General features: G+C 43.3%; 2 protein-coding genes across 3 annotated transcripts; one reads left to right on the forward strand and one right to left on the reverse strand.

Annotated features, from left to right (window-relative positions):
- Window positions 1-13,949: 13,949 nt before the first annotated feature.
- Window positions 13,950-15,641, forward strand: LOC147854840 (3-hydroxyacyl-[acyl-carrier-protein] dehydratase FERN, mitochondrial-like). 2 transcript variants are annotated; one of them, XM_087330865.1, is made up of 3 exons: window positions 13,950-14,295; window positions 14,855-14,985; window positions 15,141-15,641. In XM_087330865.1, exons 1-3 carry the CDS (start codon window positions 13,990-13,992, stop codon window positions 15,226-15,228), a joined length of 525 nt encoding a protein of 174 aa, XP_087186991.1. In that variant the 5' UTR covers window positions 13,950-13,989; the 3' UTR covers window positions 15,229-15,641. The 2 variants fall into 2 exon arrangements, with proteins under 2 accessions (XP_087186991.1, XP_087186992.1); XM_087330866.1 differs by having other exon boundaries at window positions 14,859-14,985.
- A 1,812-nt stretch (window positions 15,642-17,453) lies between these two features.
- LOC147854841 (calcium uniporter protein 2, mitochondrial-like) lies at window positions 17,454-19,390 on the reverse strand. Its single transcript, XM_087330844.1, has 2 exons — window positions 18,409-19,390; window positions 17,454-18,099 (listed from the first exon to the last, which is right to left on the reverse strand). Exons 1-2 carry the CDS (start codon window positions 19,009-19,011, stop codon window positions 17,623-17,625), a joined length of 1,080 nt encoding a protein of 359 aa, XP_087186970.1. The 5' UTR covers window positions 19,012-19,390; the 3' UTR covers window positions 17,454-17,622.
- Window positions 19,391-19,862: the final 472 nt, after the last annotated feature.

The raw sequence follows: 19,862 nt of genomic DNA on the forward strand, positions 1-19,862 counted from the left end.
GAGGAACCGGGTGGTGTACCTGTGGGAAGGTCGGGTGCACGCCGGCGACACCAGAAGGGCCCTTAACCGAAACGACGGGCGAGGAGGAATGAAGAGACTGATGGAAGAGGCAGCGGCCCGACACGTGGAGGCCATCCACTACTCGGCGTCGGCCGGCATTCGGGTCGGGGGCAGCGAGGCCCGAAAGGAGGGCAAAGACGGATTCTGCTCGGCAATGCTGGAAGGTCTTGCCGGCGCACGGCTAAGGAAAGATGAAACGGACCGCGCGGAGAGACGGGTCCGGGAAATAACTGGGTGGAGCGATCCGGTCGACGAGAAGACGGGATTCGTAGAAGCCGCCTGCCGGAACTACGAGGCTCTGGTAGAAGACAAACGGGTGGGGAAAGCCGGAGCGGCCGGGCCCTCACAATGGTACGAGACCCGATTCGGGCAACGACGGAACGATGCCGGTGGGCCAGCTCGCAAGATAACGCCAGGAAGGGCGGATACCGACTGGGGACGGAAATAGAAAGGACTACGGACCTACGAAAAGTCCTAGAAGAACGGATCCTCGACAGCAAAGTGAAGCTGTCATTGCGGGAGGTGCTAGGGATCGCCAAGAAGGAGTTCCACGACTCCATTGTGGACCTGGTGAAACGGAAGAGGCTGTCGACAGAGACGGAACCGGAAAGACCGGTGGAGGTGCGGACGACGCACATCGACGACATGGCGCTGGAGGATGAGTGGGCGGAGAGCCACTATTCAAGGCCGCACTGGGCCCGAGCGACCACGGAGACCCCAGTAAAGATCGGAGATGTTCAGGAACCGGTGGTGGCATTGGTGGACCACGGTTCGGAAATAAACCTGATGTCCATGGACTTCTATAAGAAGGGAAAGTGGCCGATCAACACCAAGCACGGGTGGAAGATACGGGCGGCAACACGCGCCACCGAGGAACTGCACGAGGCCTGCCCGAACGTGCGAGTCAAGATTGGCGACGTCGAGATTGACCAGCACTTCTTCGTACAGGAGACGTCCTCGCACCCAGTCATATTAGGGGAACCATACATCACGGCGGCGCGGATGGAGACCAAGGTGCTAGACAACGGTTCGGCCTACGCGAGGGTCAAAAGCCAGGACGAGCGCCATTCAGTCCAATTTCTGAGGGTGCGACTGAACCACGAGCGAAACCGCGAATCCCTCGGTGGTGAGAACCGGGAGGATTTTTAGAGAGGGCTGCCAAGGCGTGGGGCCAAGACAGTCTGGACACTCGGGAAAGACCCCACAGCTGTACGATAGAACCGAAACCGAAGAAACCTTGTACGATAGGTAGAAAATTCTGCTTCCCCAACAACGGAGGGTGCATGATAGTCGGCATCGTTGGTCGAGAAAGGGCAAGGGCGGAGGAGCGACTTCGAGCGTGCGGAGTTCTCGGCCCGGACGAGGAAATCAGCGGGGCCGTGGAGGCGGTCTCCTTCGACGACACCTTGGGGATGCTGAGGAAGGTAGCCGGAGAAGACCTTAACGAAGACCGGACGATACCGGTATGTTCCGAAGAGATGTACGAGGTCATCGCAAACTTCAGTCAGGGGCTCGAGTCGGATCGAATAGCCCGAGTTAGCACGAGGTACAAGACTGTGGACCGGAAGGTAAGGCCAATCGCGGCACCCTTACCGGAGGGCAGCGAGTCCCGAATGAGAGGGGTTGCGTCGGACCCCAGTTTACGAGATCCGGCCTCCATAGGACACACCTTCACCGACGGGACGCTCCGGGAGCTCAAGATCGGTGGGGGCGGGTTCCTACTGCCGGCGGAGGAAGACCGGTCTCGGAGAATGCTCGGAAGGCACGGAAAGGCCTTCGCATTCTCACCGAAAGAGATCGGGTGAGTAGACCCGACGATCGTGGAGCCAATGGTGATATTCACGGTACCGCATGTGCCGTGGAATCTCAAGCCGATTCCAGTACCGAGAGCTCACATCCCAGAGTTGATGGAGCTACTGAGGCAGAAAGTCGATATGGGTATTCTCGAACCGTCGAGCGCGCCATACTCGAACCGATGGTTTACCGTACCAAAGAAAAACGGAACATTGCGCTTCATTCAAGACCTGCAGCCGGTCAATAGAGTGACCATTCGGAACACATGAATCGGACCGACCATAGACGAGTTCGCGGAGGCCTTCGCCGGAAGGTCGATTTACTCGGTCGGTGATCTGTACTCGGGGTATGACCAGTTCCAGCTAGCCGTGGAGAGCAGAGACATTACGACGATGCGAACTCCCCTCGGCCTAGTGCGAATATGTACCCTGCCACAAGGAGGGACCAACTCGGTGGCCCACATGGTGAATGCAATGAACAAGGTACTGAGGGATTGCATCCCGGACATCACCATGCCATTTCTGGACGACATCCCGATAAAGGGGTGCCCGGTGGAAGAGAAGGACGAGACAGTCGGGCCGGACGGATGCCGGCGATTCGTGGCAACACACATCGACGACTGCGAGAAGGTGCTACAAAGGCTAGAGGATGCGAGGCTCACCTTCTCCGGGGAGAAATCGGCCTTCGGGCATTCAGAAATCCTGGTGGTCGGACACCTGTGTGGACCGTATGGCCGGAAGCCGTCTCTGGCAAAAGTAGAAGCCATCTCCGCGATGAAGGCCGACTGTAGCTCGGTTACGGAAGTTCAGAGGTTCCTGGGGGCATGCGTGTTCTACCACATATGGATCCCGCATTACGCCCACATTGCGGAGCCGCTATACGGGTTGCTCAAAAAGGGGCGAAAATTCGAGTGGCGAGACAAGCACATGGAGTCGGTCCGGAAGCTGAAGGAAGCTCTTGCGGCAGCACCGGCGCTCCGGAAGGCTGTCTACGAAAGGGGTACCCCGGTATACATAACGGTGGATACGAGTCCGACCGGGATCGGATGGGTCGTCAACCAAGAAGACGAGGACGGCATTCGATTCCCGATCCGATTCGGCGCTAAGGTCCTCAGTGAGCGACAGCGAGGGTACGCCCAGGTTAAACGCGAACTCTGGGGTATCGTTTCGACAGTAAAGGCCGACAAAGACTACCTGATCGGGACAGAAGTGACTATCGAGACGGATTGCCTGCCAATTCTCGGCATGGTTTCCGGATGCGCGACACCGAACCTGGCGATGCTCAGGTGGATAGCGTACATCATGTCCCTGGACCCGGAAATACGGCACATTTCCGGTAAGGACAACGCCATGGCCAACATGCTTTCGAGGGCGAGGTTTGATGACGAGGGCGGCATGGTTTCGGAGGACGAAGAAGTCGGCGTGGACTTCTTCAAGGCAGCGTACGCAACGACCGATGGGACGAGCACTCCGGCACTTAACGGCTTCGACGAGAGCAAGTACGACGGCGAGTGGCTATGGATCGGTGGTTTCTTGAGGACAATGACGTCGGATGCGTCGTGGACGAGAGACGAGGCCAACCGGATCCGGAAGAAAGCTTACCGATTCTTTCTCCGGGACGGATACTTATGGAAGCACCCGAAGAAGAGGAACGGCGTCCCGCTCCGGGTGGTGGCAATGAAGGAAGAACAGGAGGAGCTACTAACGGCCTACCACGACAGCCCTTGGGCTGGACACCGTGGAACGTGGGCCACATTCGAGAAGATGAAAGGGAAGTACTGGTGGTCGGGACTGTACCGGGACGTGCATCAGTTCGTGACAACTTGCGAGAGCTGTCAGATGCACTCCATAGTCCGGCATCGGGACGAGCTTCACCCTACGTACCCTCCGACCATCCACTTCAAATGGATGGTAGATCTGGTGACGATGCCGATGGGAATAGGACAGATGCGGTATCTGGTCCTGGCTCGGGAAGATCTGACGAACCAGGTGGAAGGCCGAGCCCTTCAGAACAAAACGACCGCGGTCGTATGTCGGTTCCTGATCGAGGACGTGATATGCTAGTACGGGTGCGTCGGGAAGATCGTGGCTGATCGCGGGGAGTTGGACACTGAAGAGGCCGAGGAGCTGTTCGACCGGCTAGGAGTCAAGCTCTCGCTTACCACTGCGTACAATCCGGAGGCGAATGGGAAGGTGGAGCGCGGACACGGACCGATCGTCAAGGCGTTAGTTCGGGCATGCGGGGGGCAAGTCGGGAACTGGCCGCGGCTGCTGCCTTACGCGTTGTGGGCTGACCGAACTACGCACAGTTCGGTAACTGGATTCATGCCGGCAGAGCTCATGTTTGGGCAGAAGCCGATCATGCCGATGGAACGTACGATCCCCTCATGGGCAACCGTGGACTAGAGAGACGAAATGAGCCGGGAGGAACTGTTGGCGGCGCGCATAAGGCAGCTCGAGCGAAGACCGGAGGATGTAGAGCAGGCTACGGAAAAGCTTCGGGTGGCAAGGACGAGGAACAAAGCCCGGTTTGACCGAACGCACCGGCTACGACCGAAGAAGATCGAGGAAGGCGACTGGGTACTAGTCTATGACAGCAGCCTCGACAACCAGCACCGGGCAACACGGAAGTTCGCAAGAAGGTGGTTCGGGCCTTACGTGGTACAAAGCGCCAACGACAACAAGACGTAGCATCTGGCGGAACTCGACGGCGCGAGAATGGCGATACCGGTAGCTGGGAAAAGGATCAAAGCGTTCAAGAAGCGTCACGACGACGAGCCGGATCCGGTTAACCTGGACCGCGACGACGAATGGTCCGAAACCGAGGAAGAACCGACGGGCGGCGAATGAAGGCTGGATCGGTTTTCTCCGTCCCAGCTCAATTTGGCGCATGCCGTGGATGCGCGGTTAGGTGGGGGCGGATGTCGTGAAGAAAACCGTCCACAAGCGGAATCGGTGCACTGGAGCATAGGAACCGGCTCTTCATGCACGTATGCCTTATGTTGTACATAAGAGAGAATTAGGGACATGGAAGATCCTAGATAGGTAGATTCGGTAGGTAGGAAGTTAATAGGAAACGGCTCCCTTCTTGCCTATAAAAGGAGGGAGACGAGGAGGAGAAAAGGGATCGCGGTTAGAGAAAGGACGAAGTGCTGTCGGGTTGTCGGCCGAAGGCTTCTCTCTCTTCCATACTCCATAGCTTCTTTCTGCGCAGGTTTTCGGGAGGCTCGCGCTGCTCTGAGGAATGCCCGAGTGCTTCCGGCAGCACCTCCAACCTACTCCTTTCCTTCGGAGCGTTTACGAACAGGCATCGGCATCTGTTCGCCGGCCTGTTCGGTTGTAACCGACTTTGTGCTTCTTGTTGTTTTGTCTTTGTTAACATATACATACATACATTCGCGTCTCTCTGTGTCGCTGTCCCACTCGCGTCTTTGTGTCGAAGGGCCGTGTCCCTATGAATCTACGCTCGCACGTAGAGGGTCTCTTCTCCTTTCTCTCTTGCTCTTCGGTACAGGACCCCCGAGGTCCCGCCTCATTCCACGCATCCGCGAGGAATACCTTGACAGCGTGCGATCTACACCATCATATTTGGATAAGAAAGAACGCGCACCAAAAAAAGGTTGTCAGAAGTCGACCAACTAGTGTCGTCACTATTTGATATAATATATTAAAAGAAAAGTAAAAGTAAAAGTAAATTGTTAAAATGTTAAAAAAAGTAAATTTTGGGGGGAGAGAATTTTTTAATCTCTCTCTGTCTCTATCTCCCTCTCTCTGCTTTGTTTCTTCTCCATAGCCAGAAGCAGAGCCAAAGGCATAGCCATAGCCACAGGTCAGAATCAGAAGCAGAAAAAGAGTGAATAGTCTCTCTCCCCCTCGCTCTGTGCTTTCTTCTCTATAGCTAGAAGCAAAGCCAAAGGCATAGCCATAGCCACAGGTCAGAATCAGAAGCAGAAAAAGAAGAAAAAGAGTGAATAGTCTCTCTCCCCCTCGCTCTGTACTTTCTTCTCTATAGCCAGAAGCAAAGCCAAAGGCATAGCCATAGCCACAAGTTAAAATCAGAAGAAGAAGAACAGTGAATAGTCTCTCTCTCTCTCTCCTGTGGGCTTCCTCTCATGTTTCTGACTCTAAAGCATGCTAGTTTGTAGCATCATTCACCATGGGCATTGACATTATGTAATGAGGCTCTTCTAGCACAAGAGGAGGATGAGGTCAAGACAAGGTAATCAGTCTCTCTCATAGATACTCTCATACTCTCTCTTTCTCTTTGATACACACACACACACACTCAATCATACATGTCCATTTAATAGTCTTTAGTTATTAGCAAATGGTATCAATATGTGAACTCTGAGAATCAGTCTCTACCATAGTAGTTTTGTGGTTAGTAAGGTTTGACAAGATAAATGAATCATATAATTTAGTAATATTGTATAATGAAGTTTTCTAACATTTAAGTGTTATTAGATTTGGCTTCTATTCTTTGATGAGATTATTGCTCTGATTTTTCTCTTTTCACTATAATGAGATTCGAAAAACAAATGATTTGATTCCCTTAAGAAAGTCCATTGCAGATCATGACTACAATGAATATGAGGGTAATGGAGAGTATGATATTGATGATCCCGGACATGATGAAAGTGAAGATGAAGACTTTCAACAAGCAATTGGATAACACTTTATCATGCTAGCCTATTGTAGAATAATAATTTTACACTATAACTGATGATATTTCAGCCCATGTACTTTGGCCAGTTGTTGTAATTGGCCTTCTATTAGGGTATCTTTTATATGCTTCATTTTTAAGAGGCAATTGTCTCGGTGTTTTTGTATGGATCATCAAAGTAGTAGCACACTTCCTTAAGGGCGTTTTTCATGTCTTGTATTGTCAGAGGTGCGTTTTTCATGCTTTTGAATAATGGATTCATGTGATTGATGTTCCATCGTAGCCCAACCTATTACTCAGGTCACCCTATTGTATAAATTAGGTCTCCCAACCTATGTTGATTTATGTTTTATATTTTATGTTTTATGTTGCAAGTATGTCATATGTTTATTTATGTTTCAAGTATGTCATAGTTGAATTTGTATTCATTTGCATGTAACAACCGAGTACAATATTGAATAGATCGATGAAATATGAAAAGAAGAAAGCCTTTTGGGGTTTAATAACATATTCCACTAAGTGAAGTAAGGTAGAATTGTTTCCATTACTTTCCTAAACCCCAAACCCGAATGTAGAATTGTTTCCATTACTTTCCTTTAGTCTAATGAATTATTGTTTTTTTGAAACAACATTTGAACCTTATATGTAATGGTGGTTTGATTTGAAACATATTTCATTATTATAGTAAGTTGGTTTTGCATTTGTATTTTTGTTGCAAACTACATAATCTAAGGAAAAGGTGCACTAGAAAGAAATGTTGTATTGCCAATAATATACATGCAAGTATGAAATTCCTAAACCAAATGTCGAAACCCTAAATAAGAAAGAAGTTGAAAAAGAAGAAAACATAAATAATATCAAAATTGACCAATAAGCAAGCAAAATAAACCCTATTCTCAATAAGCGAGAAAAAGATATTTGAACCTTGCACCTATTAACCAAAAAGAGTGATTCTAACCACTAAACCATTACATTATAATACATTTTTAATTAAGTTTCTTCATTTATTGTTCTAAAATAGATGGGCGGTTGAGCGACCAAGGACTCAGAGTTGGGCGACCTCTGACAGTTTTTTTTTTTCGCGGAAGAAGGCGCGAAAAATAAAGTTGTGCAGAGGTCGCCCAACCCTGTCAGAAGTCACCCAACCGAGATATATTTTTTAAATGGTCGCCCAACCAACTTAATCATCAACGCAAGTCACCCAACCAACTGGTTTAGGGTTTATATTGAGTTGGTCACCCAACCAACTCAATATAAGATGCAGGTCGCCCAACCGACGACTATAAAAGCCTCAAACCTGTCATTATCTCTCATTTTTTCAAATGAGATTGACAGGTTTCTTTCGCCAGGAAAGAAAACTATCGTCATGCGGCCTACAATCGACATACGCGGCAATCAATCTCCTCCATCACTATTCCCAGGTATGTACTAAACCCTATTACATCACTTTTTCTGTTTGTTTTACATGTGGTAGGAATAGTTGAGGGGTTAGGGTTTGGAGTAGTTGAGGGATTTTGTATCTTGTTGAGGGATTAGGGTTTTACTACAAAAAAGGAAGGAATAGCCTATATAGAGGGCCTCTAATTATTGCAACATGATAAGTAGGATATAACATATGGGGAGATTTGGAAGTGAGGGATTAGGGTTTAGGGTTTAGGGTCATAAGGTACATGGGCCGTACCATCACTGAATCATGGAGATCATTGCTCACCATGTCTGGTCCACACAAGAAAACCTAGATACACTTGGTTGGTATTAGAATGTCAATGGTTTATGGTTTAATGATTTGCTTGCTTAATCTTAATATTGCGTATGTTTGAGTATTAAATTCGGAAAATGTTTGATTACTTGAATGGTGGTAGATGGCTTCAAAGTCCAAGTACAAAGATTTGTGGGATTTCGATAATAGTGACATATATCCAACTCAAGGGAGGTATGTCACGAACCAATCTCCCCTAATACTGGTTTAGGGTTTGATGCATGTATGTTGACTCATGAAATTTTGTTAAAGGGTCTTCGTTAGAAGACATTGGAGAAGTTCATCAGCCGACATGTCTACGAGTGGGGACAGAATGGATCAGACACATGCGCCTCAGATCGAGCCCATACATGCCATGGCAAAGGGCATAAGGTTGTGGATCCAAACACCAAATAAACACTTTTCCAAGTAGGTTTTATGTGAAATATAAATTAGTATCCTACTAACTGACATTGGGTGTGATATACCTACTCAAACTACATATTTCTATGCATTCAGGTACCAGCTGACCTGCCAACGTCTCGATATGGCCCTTGATGTTACCGAGTCAAATCTTGAGACCATGTGCAAGTGTCGTGAAATGGCATTGACGTGGACTATGACCTTATTCACGTTGTTTATGGAGTACTCGTTGCCACATGAGGTGACAGAACGCTTCACCATCGTCGACCCACTGTGGGTGCCGCTACACTAGCAGACGGTGAAGGGGCAAACCATCCTTAGGAAGGTGGTTGAATGTGATTTTATGTTCATTCTAATCGTGCTTGACAGGCATTGGGTGTTGTGGACAAATATGCGACAGAAAGTTTCTAAGCTTACCAGCAAAGTAGTCTTCTACAATCCATTGAACAACGCAACGACTGACAATGTGCGGAGAATGGCAGAGTTGGCAATTCAGACCATTTCATCTGAACCGTCAGACCACACCATTGTGCCTGAGGGTCGACATCACGTATTGCACATCCCAACTCGGCCAAATTGTTGGGATTGTGGCTTTTACGTGATGAAGACTATCAAAATGCTGGTGGGGGAGTTGTTACAAGGATGGATATCTCCGACTTTTGTAAGTGTAATTGCAATGCCTTATTCATGTGGATTGTGTATAGATGTGTTCTTATACATATTTGGTGACAGGGCACAGAGATGTGGTTCACCAAACGCTAAGTGGATTCACATCAGATTCATGTGGACGAGTGGGCACGAAGGGTACTAGGATTTGCACCTGCGACCGGTGGCCCCATATTGTAAATTTTGTGAATGTTGTTTTCAGCACAGATTTTGCTATAGAGCTGATGTTGTAACTATATTTTGGAATCCACACAAATTTTGTATAGCAAGAATCGACTCATTGTATATCGCGATTACTTATTAATGGAAATGTTGTTTACAACAAGTGTTTATCTCAAGTTTATTTGTTGTTTTAAACCAATCACAAGTTGTGATCTAAAGTTGATTTGTTGTTTTAAACCAATCTCAAGTTATGATCTAAAGTTGATTTGATGTTTTAAACCAATCTCAAGTTGTGATCTCCAATTGATTTGATGTTTTAACCAATCTCAAGTTGGTTTGTTGTTTTAAACCAATCTCAAATGTAAACTAATTGATTTGCGGTTTTAAACTAATCTCTTCGAATAAGTTGTTTTAAACCAATCTATCTCCCAACCCTTATAAAAAACATCAATGGTAATAAACCAGGTTGCCCAAACCTGTTAAAATTAATTCTATGTTAATATGGTCACCCAACCAAGTTGCCCAAACCTCATAATCCAGGTCGCCCAACCTCTTTTAATATGGTCACCCAACCATAGCCAAGTCACCCAACCTGTTACCTAAACAGCCAAAAAAAAGGTCATATTAACATGTAAATTAATCACATTTTAAGTCACATTTTAAGTCACATTAAACCCTTCACATCATTTTAATCATATTCAATTAATCACATTCTTTGTCTTAATGAGGTTTAATTAATCACATTCTCTGTCTTAATCAAGTTCTTATAATCACATTCTCTGTCTTAATCAGGTTTAATTAATCACATTCTCTATCTTAATCAAGTTCTTATAATCACATTCTCTGTCTTAATCAGGTTCAATTATGTCCAACCCTACTTGCCTGCTCCAAGATGAATGGATGTTAGAGATGCGTGAGCAATTGTCAATAAACAACTCTTGGGCAATCAACTCCACGTTTAAAACAAACCAATTTGGCTTGCCATTATATGCAGTTGTGGCCCCAAATGCCATGGGAGTTGGTATCCCATTATGGTACATGATATGTAGTTCTGATAAGGGGTCTAACCATGAGCAAGTAGCGTTAGAAACTTGCTTGAGAGTCATATTCGCACGGATGCCCAATGTGAGGCCAAATGCCATAGTCATCGATAAAAGTTGGACATCATATAATGCCATCAGTAATGTGGTTGCAACATACCGATTATCTTGGATAGTTACAAATGGGCAAAGGTCGCAAACACATTGTCGACTTTTGTTGTGTCATTTCCACGCAAAAAAAAGCATGGTTGGACAACTTGTTGCCAAAGGTAAGTGCAACTGAGAGAAACCATCTTTATAATCGGATGTGCCAACTCAAGCAATGCATTACGGAGTGAGGAGTTAAAGGTAGAATATGCAACTCAATGCCCAATGTGAGGAGTTAAAGGTAGAATATGCAAACAAGCCAGGTGTTTGGCAATATATAGAAAGGAGGATGGTGTGGCTTGACATGTGTGTGGAGGAAACTGTGGCCCAAATTTGGTAGAATGTTCAACTACAGACATGTTGACACTACCAATCTTGTAGAGAGACATTGGTAGTTTATCAAATATACTGCCTTAAGAGGATAGAGTAATCAATTACCGATCTTGTGCATGTTTTAATCGGGGATAGTCAAACTGGCACTTGCATTGGGGGTATTGTTATTGAATGGTACAAGCAACGACAAAAAATATGTGAGAGTGGTAGATTTGCACCACGTGCAAATTGTAGGGATCAAACAACAAGACTTAAAGAGGCCGAAAGGCTACTAGAGAGGTATGAAACTAATGATGTGACAATGCATATTGTGCACGAGCCCCGATATTGGTTTAAAATATTGAGCTTGACAAAACTGAATGTATGGTATAATGTATCGCTCCAATATTCATATTGTGATTGCCAAGACCCTACAAGTAAATGTAAGCATATACTCGGCATCAAGATGATTATTGAGAGGCACGTGCCACATCTATGTGGGTCTTTGCCTTTTATAGATCATGCAACCCATATGCGCAATAACCATTTCACAGAGACAGAAGTGGAGACAGAGGTAGAACCAGACGAGGAGACAAACCCTATAACATCACAAATGGAGGAATGGGAGTCGAAAATACAAACGGTTGAGGGGGTTATTCAATGTCTTAGGCAAGGGTTACGATCTCTCGACCGTGCAACAATTTTGGCATGTATGGAGTCCATTGAAGAAATAGGTTAGACGCTGGTGTATCACCTAGGTGCACCGAAACCAACCAATGAAGAAGACCGTGGATCCATAGGGCGTAAGCAAGCAATTGGTGCAAAAAGGGGAGCATCAATCAACATTTCACAAGATCTTATTGGCAACTCCCCAAACACTTCCAAGGCACACATAGGAAAAATGCAAAGAGGCGCAAGTCGAGCTAGCAGGCGGTTGCCAATATGTGCGACAGAGAAGATGCGATGCTTGCATTGCGATGCCTTGACCTTTAGATCAAGGGACTCAAATGTTGATTGTTGCAAGAATTGTGGTCGCATCTTGCCATCATCTCCAGATGAGCCATAAACATAACTTGAATGGTTTTGCGGTGTCGTGTGAATCTTCTCACACTATGTAAAAAATAATAATAAATAATAAAATAAGTACTTTATATTAGCTTAATGGCATGTTATAGAAAGATGGATGTTTGAGAAGATAGGGAAAAAAGAACTATGATTTATCCCACATAGATAGGAAACTTAAGCCCCTGGCTATATAACCACTTTGAGACCCCTCATTTTCATTTGTGCTAAGAGCACTTTGGCCACTTTGGCTTGATGGATGATGGTGGCTAAGTTCACAAAAACTGAGCTGGTAAGCAAAACCGGAAATCGGTCGGGATGCAAAACCGAAAATTGGCCAGGAAGCAAATCGGAAACGAGCCGGTAAGCAATCCGGAACCGGGCCGGTAAGCAAAATTGGAAATCAGTCGGTAAGCAAAATCGGAAACGAGCTGGTAAGCAAACCGGAAACGGGCCGATAAGCATAACTGGAAACTGGTTGGTAAGCATAACTGGAACCGGGCTAGTAAGCAAAATCGGAAACCGGTCGGTAAGCAAATCGGAACCGGCGGCGGAGCCGGTGAGGCGGCGGCAATCGGCGACCAGACGAGGCTGGATGCAAACCAAACGGATAAAAGGATCATGTGGCTAATTAAAGTGAAGTGAAGAAAACTAAAGTAAAGGTCATGTGAACGGTCGCGTGCAACTAAAAGTAGATGCAACTAAAAGAAAAAGCTAAGCAACTAAAAGTAGAGGCCATGCAACAAAAAGTGGACATGCATATGATCAACTGGGAACTCCATATAAATTTCCACCTTTTTTTTACACATCCTCTCTCCATATTATATATCTTATTTTCTTTTCCTTCTGAGCTCCCTTATCTTATCGAAGCCAAGAACCCTAAATTTCCTTACGAAAGTCATAAACCCTAATTTTCCCTACGGAAGCCATATAATTTTCCTATCGAATCTGTATCTTAGTTTCTTCTAATCTATTATTCTAGTAATCTCCATAAGCTAAAACTTTTGTAATCCCAATCTTGGGATTGATTGTAATTTTTCTTTTCTATTTATTAATGAAATTTGTCAATCTTTCTCATTTTCCATTAATTGTTTAATTTTAGCATACGAATTTGATATCTTCTAGTCAGAGGCCCCGGGTCTTGCCTCAAAGTTCACGTATCCTCGTCGTAATTTCGCGATAGCAGACCGGTGCATTTGGGAGTATGTCATATGTTGATTTATGTTTTAAGTTTCTTGTTTCAAGTATGTCATCCTTTGATTTGAGTTTACGATGTTTAAAGTGGATTTATGTTCTCTATTTTATGTTTTATGTTTTTTAACTTTTAACTTTTATGTTTTAATATGGTTATTTGTTTTAACATAAGTATGGTAAAGATCGTCGATTTTGAATAATTTAAGGTTGGATTTTGTGACTATTTGATATGTTATTGTAAGTTTTAAGGGTAATGAACAAGCTTATTTGAAGAGTTTGGTCGAAATGATACATTTGGTTGGGCGACCTGCAACGGTTGGGCGACCAATCGGTTGGGCAACCTACAAATGTCAGGGTTGGGTGACCTAAAACAATTGGGCGACTTGCAACAGTCAGAGTTGGGCGACCAATTGTGGTTGGGCGAGACCAACGACTCAGAGTTGGACGACCTCTGACAACTCTTTTTTTCGCGCGTTCTTCCTTATCGAAATCTGACGATACAAATCGCACGCACCTTCCTCTAAGCGACCTGCACCGTCTGTGGCCGCGATTCCCTGGGCAACCCTCTTTATGATTTGATGCAAAATAGACACGAGCGTATGTATGTATGTATGTATGTATGCCGGCTTATCATGAGATAGATGCATGGCAGAAGGTCATGTTACATGTATGTTATGTTATGTTATGTGTGTGTAAATTGCAGAAACAGGGGAAGAACAGAGTGGAGAGATGCAGAGATTAGGGAGGCGGTGTGTGTGTGCAGGGAGATGGCCATCGCCATCGCCATCGCCCTTCAATTTCGTTTGTTCCCGTCCTTCATCCTCTCATGGCGCTGCAGAAGCGGTAGGAGAGGTGTTGAAGATGGAGCACAGCTTTGGGCAAGAGGATGTGGAGTCTTACGCTCTCCTCTCAGGAGACTCCAACCCCATCCACACCTCCCCTGCCTACGCCGAGGCCTCCCATGGCTTTCGCTCTTGCGTCGTCCATGGATTGCTCTCCGCTTCCCTCTTCCCAACCCTAATCGCCTCTCGCTTCGTAATACACACAGTCTTTTCTACAGCCTTTCTTGTCTTGCACAATATCAATTTGCAGAAGATTGGATTCCACTGATATGTATATGCATGGATGTTCCATCCAATGAATTTTTTGATGGATGTTATGCATGAATGTTCCATTCAATGAATTTCTGGATGGATGTATGCATGGATGTTCCATCCTATGAATTTCTGGATGGATGTATGGATGGATGTTCCATCCAATGAATTTCTTGATGGATGTATGTATGGATGTTCCATCCAATGAATTTCTTGATGGATGTATGAGTATTTGGATGGATCAAAACATAGATTTGTGCATGGATATATGTATGGATGTTCCATCCAATGAATTTCTTGATTGATGGATGTATGTATGAATGTTCCATCCAATGAATTTCTTGATGTATGTATGTATGTATGGATGTTCCATCCAATGAATTTCTTGACGGATGTATGAGTATTTGGATGGATCAAAACATAGATTTGTGTATGGATGGATGTTATGAATGTGGATTAACCTTTATTTTTCATTTTTTTGGGTTGTTTCTTGGCCCCAGCCAGGTGCTCGCATCACATCTCAGACCTTGAGATTCAAAGAGCCTGCTCTTGTTGGTGATTGCCTCGAAGCTGAAGCAAAAGTGGTGAATGTATCGACTACCGATTCCCCCATGACAGAGAAATTTCTTAGGTATGTAGGTGGGTATTGTATCTTTAATGCGTGTGTGTGTGTGTGTGTGTGCGCGCACACATGTGTGTTCGGACTGGCCCATTTGTTGATTGTTTAGATGAATGAAAAGGCAGGGGATGGTTATGAAATATGCATGTTTTTATGGCCTTATGTAGTATTGAGCTCAACATAGAGTGCTTCAAAAAGGAAGGGAGAGTCTTGGTGCTTGAGGGGAAAAGCAAAGTTCTCGTTCCAGAATTATGATGAAATTTCATGTCTGAACGAAGTGAGTCCCCTGGGCCACGATTTCGTAAATGAGAGTCCACATTTTGCCCCACGGATCGCAACAACTCAGGTTTATTGGCGGAAACAATGTTGTCAAGATTTGTGTTAGGTTTTATTATCTTCTTCGCAGCATACCTCTGCAAGAGGCTGCTTGCAAGGAAAAAAAAAATTGATCCCTTGGAATCTGTCCACACTGACCCTATATGCATTTTGGGAGATCGTATCAGATCGGTTGACAGAATGGAAGCGTGTTTTGATGGAAAGCAAGAGGTTTAAATCGTCTATCTACCCAACCAACTGCATATTGCTTCAACTTTGTCTATGTAAAGTAATGACTTTCGATGTTAATGTTTTCGGCTTTATGCAATGTTAAGAACCTATTGCTTACAAAATGGTCAAGATTTACTACAATCATAGATCGGATTTCTGTAGTGATCATTTGACATGCATAAATTTGACAATTGCTACATAAATTTTTGATTGCATTCTCTGGCAATGCATATTAGCCTTATTTTTTAGGTTTTGATCTCAACTTCTCTTTTTTAAGCATGAAACCTGTGGTCGCAATATACCGACACGAAGATTGAAAGAGCTGCCAAATGTTGTGCAAAGTGTTGAAATGGTAGTAATTGAAAAATATCAACCATCTAGAAATGGTTGAAACTTAGGAGAAACAATGACATAAACTCTTCAAAAGATCATGAGCTGTATGCAAGTGTAAAGATACATGAAAATAATGGAAAACAGGATTACGCACGTGAAAATGGAATTACATAATCGGAGTAGTGCATCCACAAAGATTATATTAACGATTTGGGGTTTTCCATGTGAGATTGAAGAGGATGCCTGACATTTTGCAAAATAGGTACATCATGAATGGTTGGTGGTTATGCTAGCGAATCATTTTATTAACATGTGTCCGAGTCTTGAAGCTTGAAGTGAACAACATGGATGTTCTGTTCATATCAATAGTCATAGTCATAGTCATGGGTAAAGCATTTTCACTTGTTTTTCACTGTTAACAAGCATTTGGCCACAAGCAAAGGTGTTTTGCATGTTAACAAGCATTTGTCCACAAGCAAAGGTGTTTTGCATTTTTCCTGAGTGGTTCAAATGTTACATAGTTTTGTTGCTTATGGAAAGTCCATATTAGTTATGATTTACTCCTCAACAGAATGCTCCATTTAGGTTATTTTATAACTTTTTCCTTGTGAGAATAATTTGTTTTTCTAGTCAATGGCTTCCATGACATCAAGATTTCATGACGTATAGAAAGGTTGAAACAAGAAAAGTGGAAATGGCGACCCATTACATTGCAAATATCTATTGTACCTTACTTCACAAATAGTATTCGTATTTTGTTCCATATATCGTTTAGGAATTGATTCTTTCATGTTCCAATATTAGTTTATGTTTTGAACTCTATTCTATTATTGAAATACGCGCAATAGAATCGTTTGATCCATGGAATGATTTCTTAGGAATTTGTGATTCCACCAGCTTCCTAGTGCCAATAGGCACATTACTTGCAATGACCGAAGGTATCAATCTTGGCATGCTTGAACAATACGTTAGAAATATAAATGGCTTCTAATTGCAATTTTATAAGTGAGATGAGTTCTTTGAATGGAACATGTATACTTATTAGGGGTTCTTATGTATTTCTTTAGAACTTGTTACGTACCAAAATTAGATTTCACTTAGCTCTCTATTGAGTTCTTTGAATGGAACATGTATACTTATGAGGGGTTCTTATGTATTTCTTCACGAGTTGTTACGTACCAAAATTAGATTTCTTCACGACTTGTTACGATGAACTTATCTCTATTTACATTCGTTATTAGTGGAAAACCCTAGTTCTAGGTGACTCTAATAAACATGCAGCGTACTCTTACGTTGTTCAATATTGAACTAAACATGGTTTCTTCAAAAAAGTTGGAAGATTACCATTAATCACAGTTGTAACATGGATAACTCTGTAAATGTTTTGAAAGTGTTTTCAATCATATGGAAAAGTTATAATTTCATAAAAGCAACATTAAAATTGTGCAAAAAGGACAACCAATAAATTGTTTCGAACCTTTAGCAAATAAAGGATGTGGTTGTCGTACAAACAGAATTAACAATCATAAACTTTTAAAATGAAGCATTTTTCAAATTTAGAATGAAAGCAAAGTGTTCCTCAGAAGTATCTTTAAAAGAAAAAAAAAGACAAAATGGTCCATGTAAAACATGTCTAGGCTCAAATCAGGCTACACTACATATATACCACCAAAAGGTCCATTAAAAGTGTTGGGTGCAAAACATATTTTGTTACAAGTAACTTCCTCTTTCAAAACAATAGGACCATGTTATATACAATACCTCTACGGTTTAATTATACGTGGGGATTTTATTATGCATTGCTTGTAAAGTTAGGTGTGGACCTAAATGACAACGTTGACATTGCTTCTTGAGCTCGAAAAGTCGGTCAATATCGAAGTTTCTCTTCCTAATAAGCTTTTGTTGTTTGGATGAGAATAGGGTCCTCCCAACATCTTGATAATTTGGTTCCCTAGAAGTAACCATGAAGAAGGCATAGCCAACAAGTAGATTAAAAGTTGTCGCAAAGTATGCAATTGGCTCCATGACATCCCAAGAGAGCTCCCAAAATGTGAGCCTAAATATGAGAGCCGTTTGCATAGCAAAGTATCCAAAGCCACACCACAATACTCTCCGAGAATGCTTATTGGCTAAACGATCAATTTCCTTTTTTTCTTCTTCGAGAAGAGAGACTTCTTGAAGAAGTGATTGTAACTGCTCTGGAGGTGAAATAGGTTTTGGTATAACATTGGTGACAAGTTCAGCAACCTATAGAAACAAGTTTTGAGACTTAGAACCCTACATCATTCTTTAATGGCATGCACATTATTAGTCCATCTTTGGTTTAAAAAATAACATTATAGCTTTAATGACAAGTCATCATTAATTCCTATAGAACATTATTAATTGTAGGCCATCAATAATGCCATGAAACACATTATTGTAAGTCAGTATTGAGCCCATTAAACATCAAGTAATGATAAATGTCATTAATTATGTCATGAAACACTAATGAACCTAGAATATATAATGTTTAATATATCGTTTTGGGTTTGATAAAAGGTTCTTGCTTTTTACCTTGTGAGGTTTAAGGTAGACAACATCTTGAAAGATGAGGATAATTCCAACCTCTTCGAGAAGTTTTGCAATATATTTGGCATCTTTCATAGTAGTTGAAGACAAACCCAAAGTGTTCCTACACATATTTAGAAACTCAACATAATGCATAGTCTCTTCCTTCTCCATTTTCAACTTCTCTTTGATACTCTCCACTTGGACAAGCCGCAAGATGCGGCGTGCTTGTTGAAGTGCAAGCACATCTTTTCTCTCTCCATGAGTTTCATAATCTTCTTCGTCATCCTTGTCATGAATATTGTAGTTGGTGTCAAGGGCACGTTCTCTAAGCATTGGAAAGATAGAATATTCATCCATTGGGTATACAAGCCTTTGAGGGAACTTTGGGGTTTGCCAAATGTTGCGTCGCGACAATGATGATGATATGCGGCATGGAGGCGGTAGCCAATTAGAGAATGCTCGTAGAGAGGAGGGATGGTGAGGAGAAATACGATGGGGATGAGGATGGGGTAATCTTAGTTGGGAGCGAGAGAGGTTGAAAGGAGGAGATGTTGGGTGTGTGAAGAGGTGGGAGAGAAGCTTGAAAGAAGAGCCCTTCATTGCCATCTCAAAGTTTCTCTCCCACACTTGGTCTTCTCAAATCTCACTACCACTCTCTTATACTTAGCATGGGAAGAGAAAACACTATCTTGGTGTGGTTCACTAGGATATTTAACAATCAATTTTAACCTAACAAAGTAAAAACAAATAGTAATACGATGAAGCAAAAACCTTCTCTTGAAGCAATTCTATCCTTTGCCCTTTAGATAAAGTAAGGGGGTCACATCCTTCAAGTTTGGTTTTTACTAACAAAAACATGCATGATTCAAATCCTACTAAGCTTACTAATTTACAAAATGACCTTGCAAAATGTCGCAAGTGTCGAATGCATACATCATCTTTTGGTGTCCACTGAACAACTTTATCATCTGAGCTACATCCATTTATATATGGATATATATTTTGTCTCTATATCTTTCTATACAAATGTAACTGATCTCCTTCCTTTTCTTTTATAAGTAGCGTGAAGAATCTCATGCTAGATGGGAGGGTCCCTTTCATCCACAACTTTCCCAACTTATTGGGGCACTCAATACACCCACTATATGTATAATATAAAATCCGGCGTAATTATCAAGAATATTAAAAGAAAACGTATGACCGATCTTGCTCTAAATTATTTCTCTCATTCTTGTTCTAAATCCATATCTTAATCTCATGATTTAGGGAATCGATTAGAATATACACACGTCTCTCTATTCCTTACTTGAGGGAGAACAAAGAAATACCCGTTTCCTCTTGCACACTTATTTGTGTGAACTTCTAACAATAACTTATAAACATTGTTATCGTTTAGCATTCATGCAATCAATCACATAAAATATTTAAAGTAACCTCATATTATGGGTAATATCCTA

The sequence above is a fragment of the Azolla caroliniana genome, unplaced genomic scaffold (genome assembly GCF_043228905.1).
Source record: "Azolla caroliniana isolate FFs.n. ecotype wild unplaced genomic scaffold, voAzoCaro1.0.p SCAF_15, whole genome shotgun sequence".
In the NCBI taxonomy this organism is placed as follows: Eukaryota; Viridiplantae; Streptophyta; class Polypodiopsida; order Salviniales; family Salviniaceae; genus Azolla; species Azolla caroliniana.

Coding starts and splice junctions, on each gene's coding strand:
- LOC147854840 (XM_087330865.1), top strand. CDS start 13,990: ATGCAGAGATTAGGGAGGCGGTGTGTGTGTGCAGGGAGATGGCCATCG. Junction 14,296..14,854: donor CCCTAATCGCCTCTCGCTTC/GTAATACACACA, acceptor TCTTGGCCCCAG/CCAGGTGCTCGCATCACATC. Junction 14,986..15,140: donor ATGACAGAGAAATTTCTTAG/GTATGTAGGTGG, acceptor GGCCTTATGTAG/TATTGAGCTCAACATAGAGT.
- LOC147854841 (XM_087330844.1), bottom strand. CDS start 19,011: ATGGCAATGAAGGGCTCTTCTTTCAAGCTTCTCTCCCACCTCTTCACA. Junction 18,100..18,408: donor TCTACCTTAAACCTCACAAG/GTAAAAAGCAAG, acceptor TTGTTTCTATAG/GTTGCTGAACTTGTCACCAA.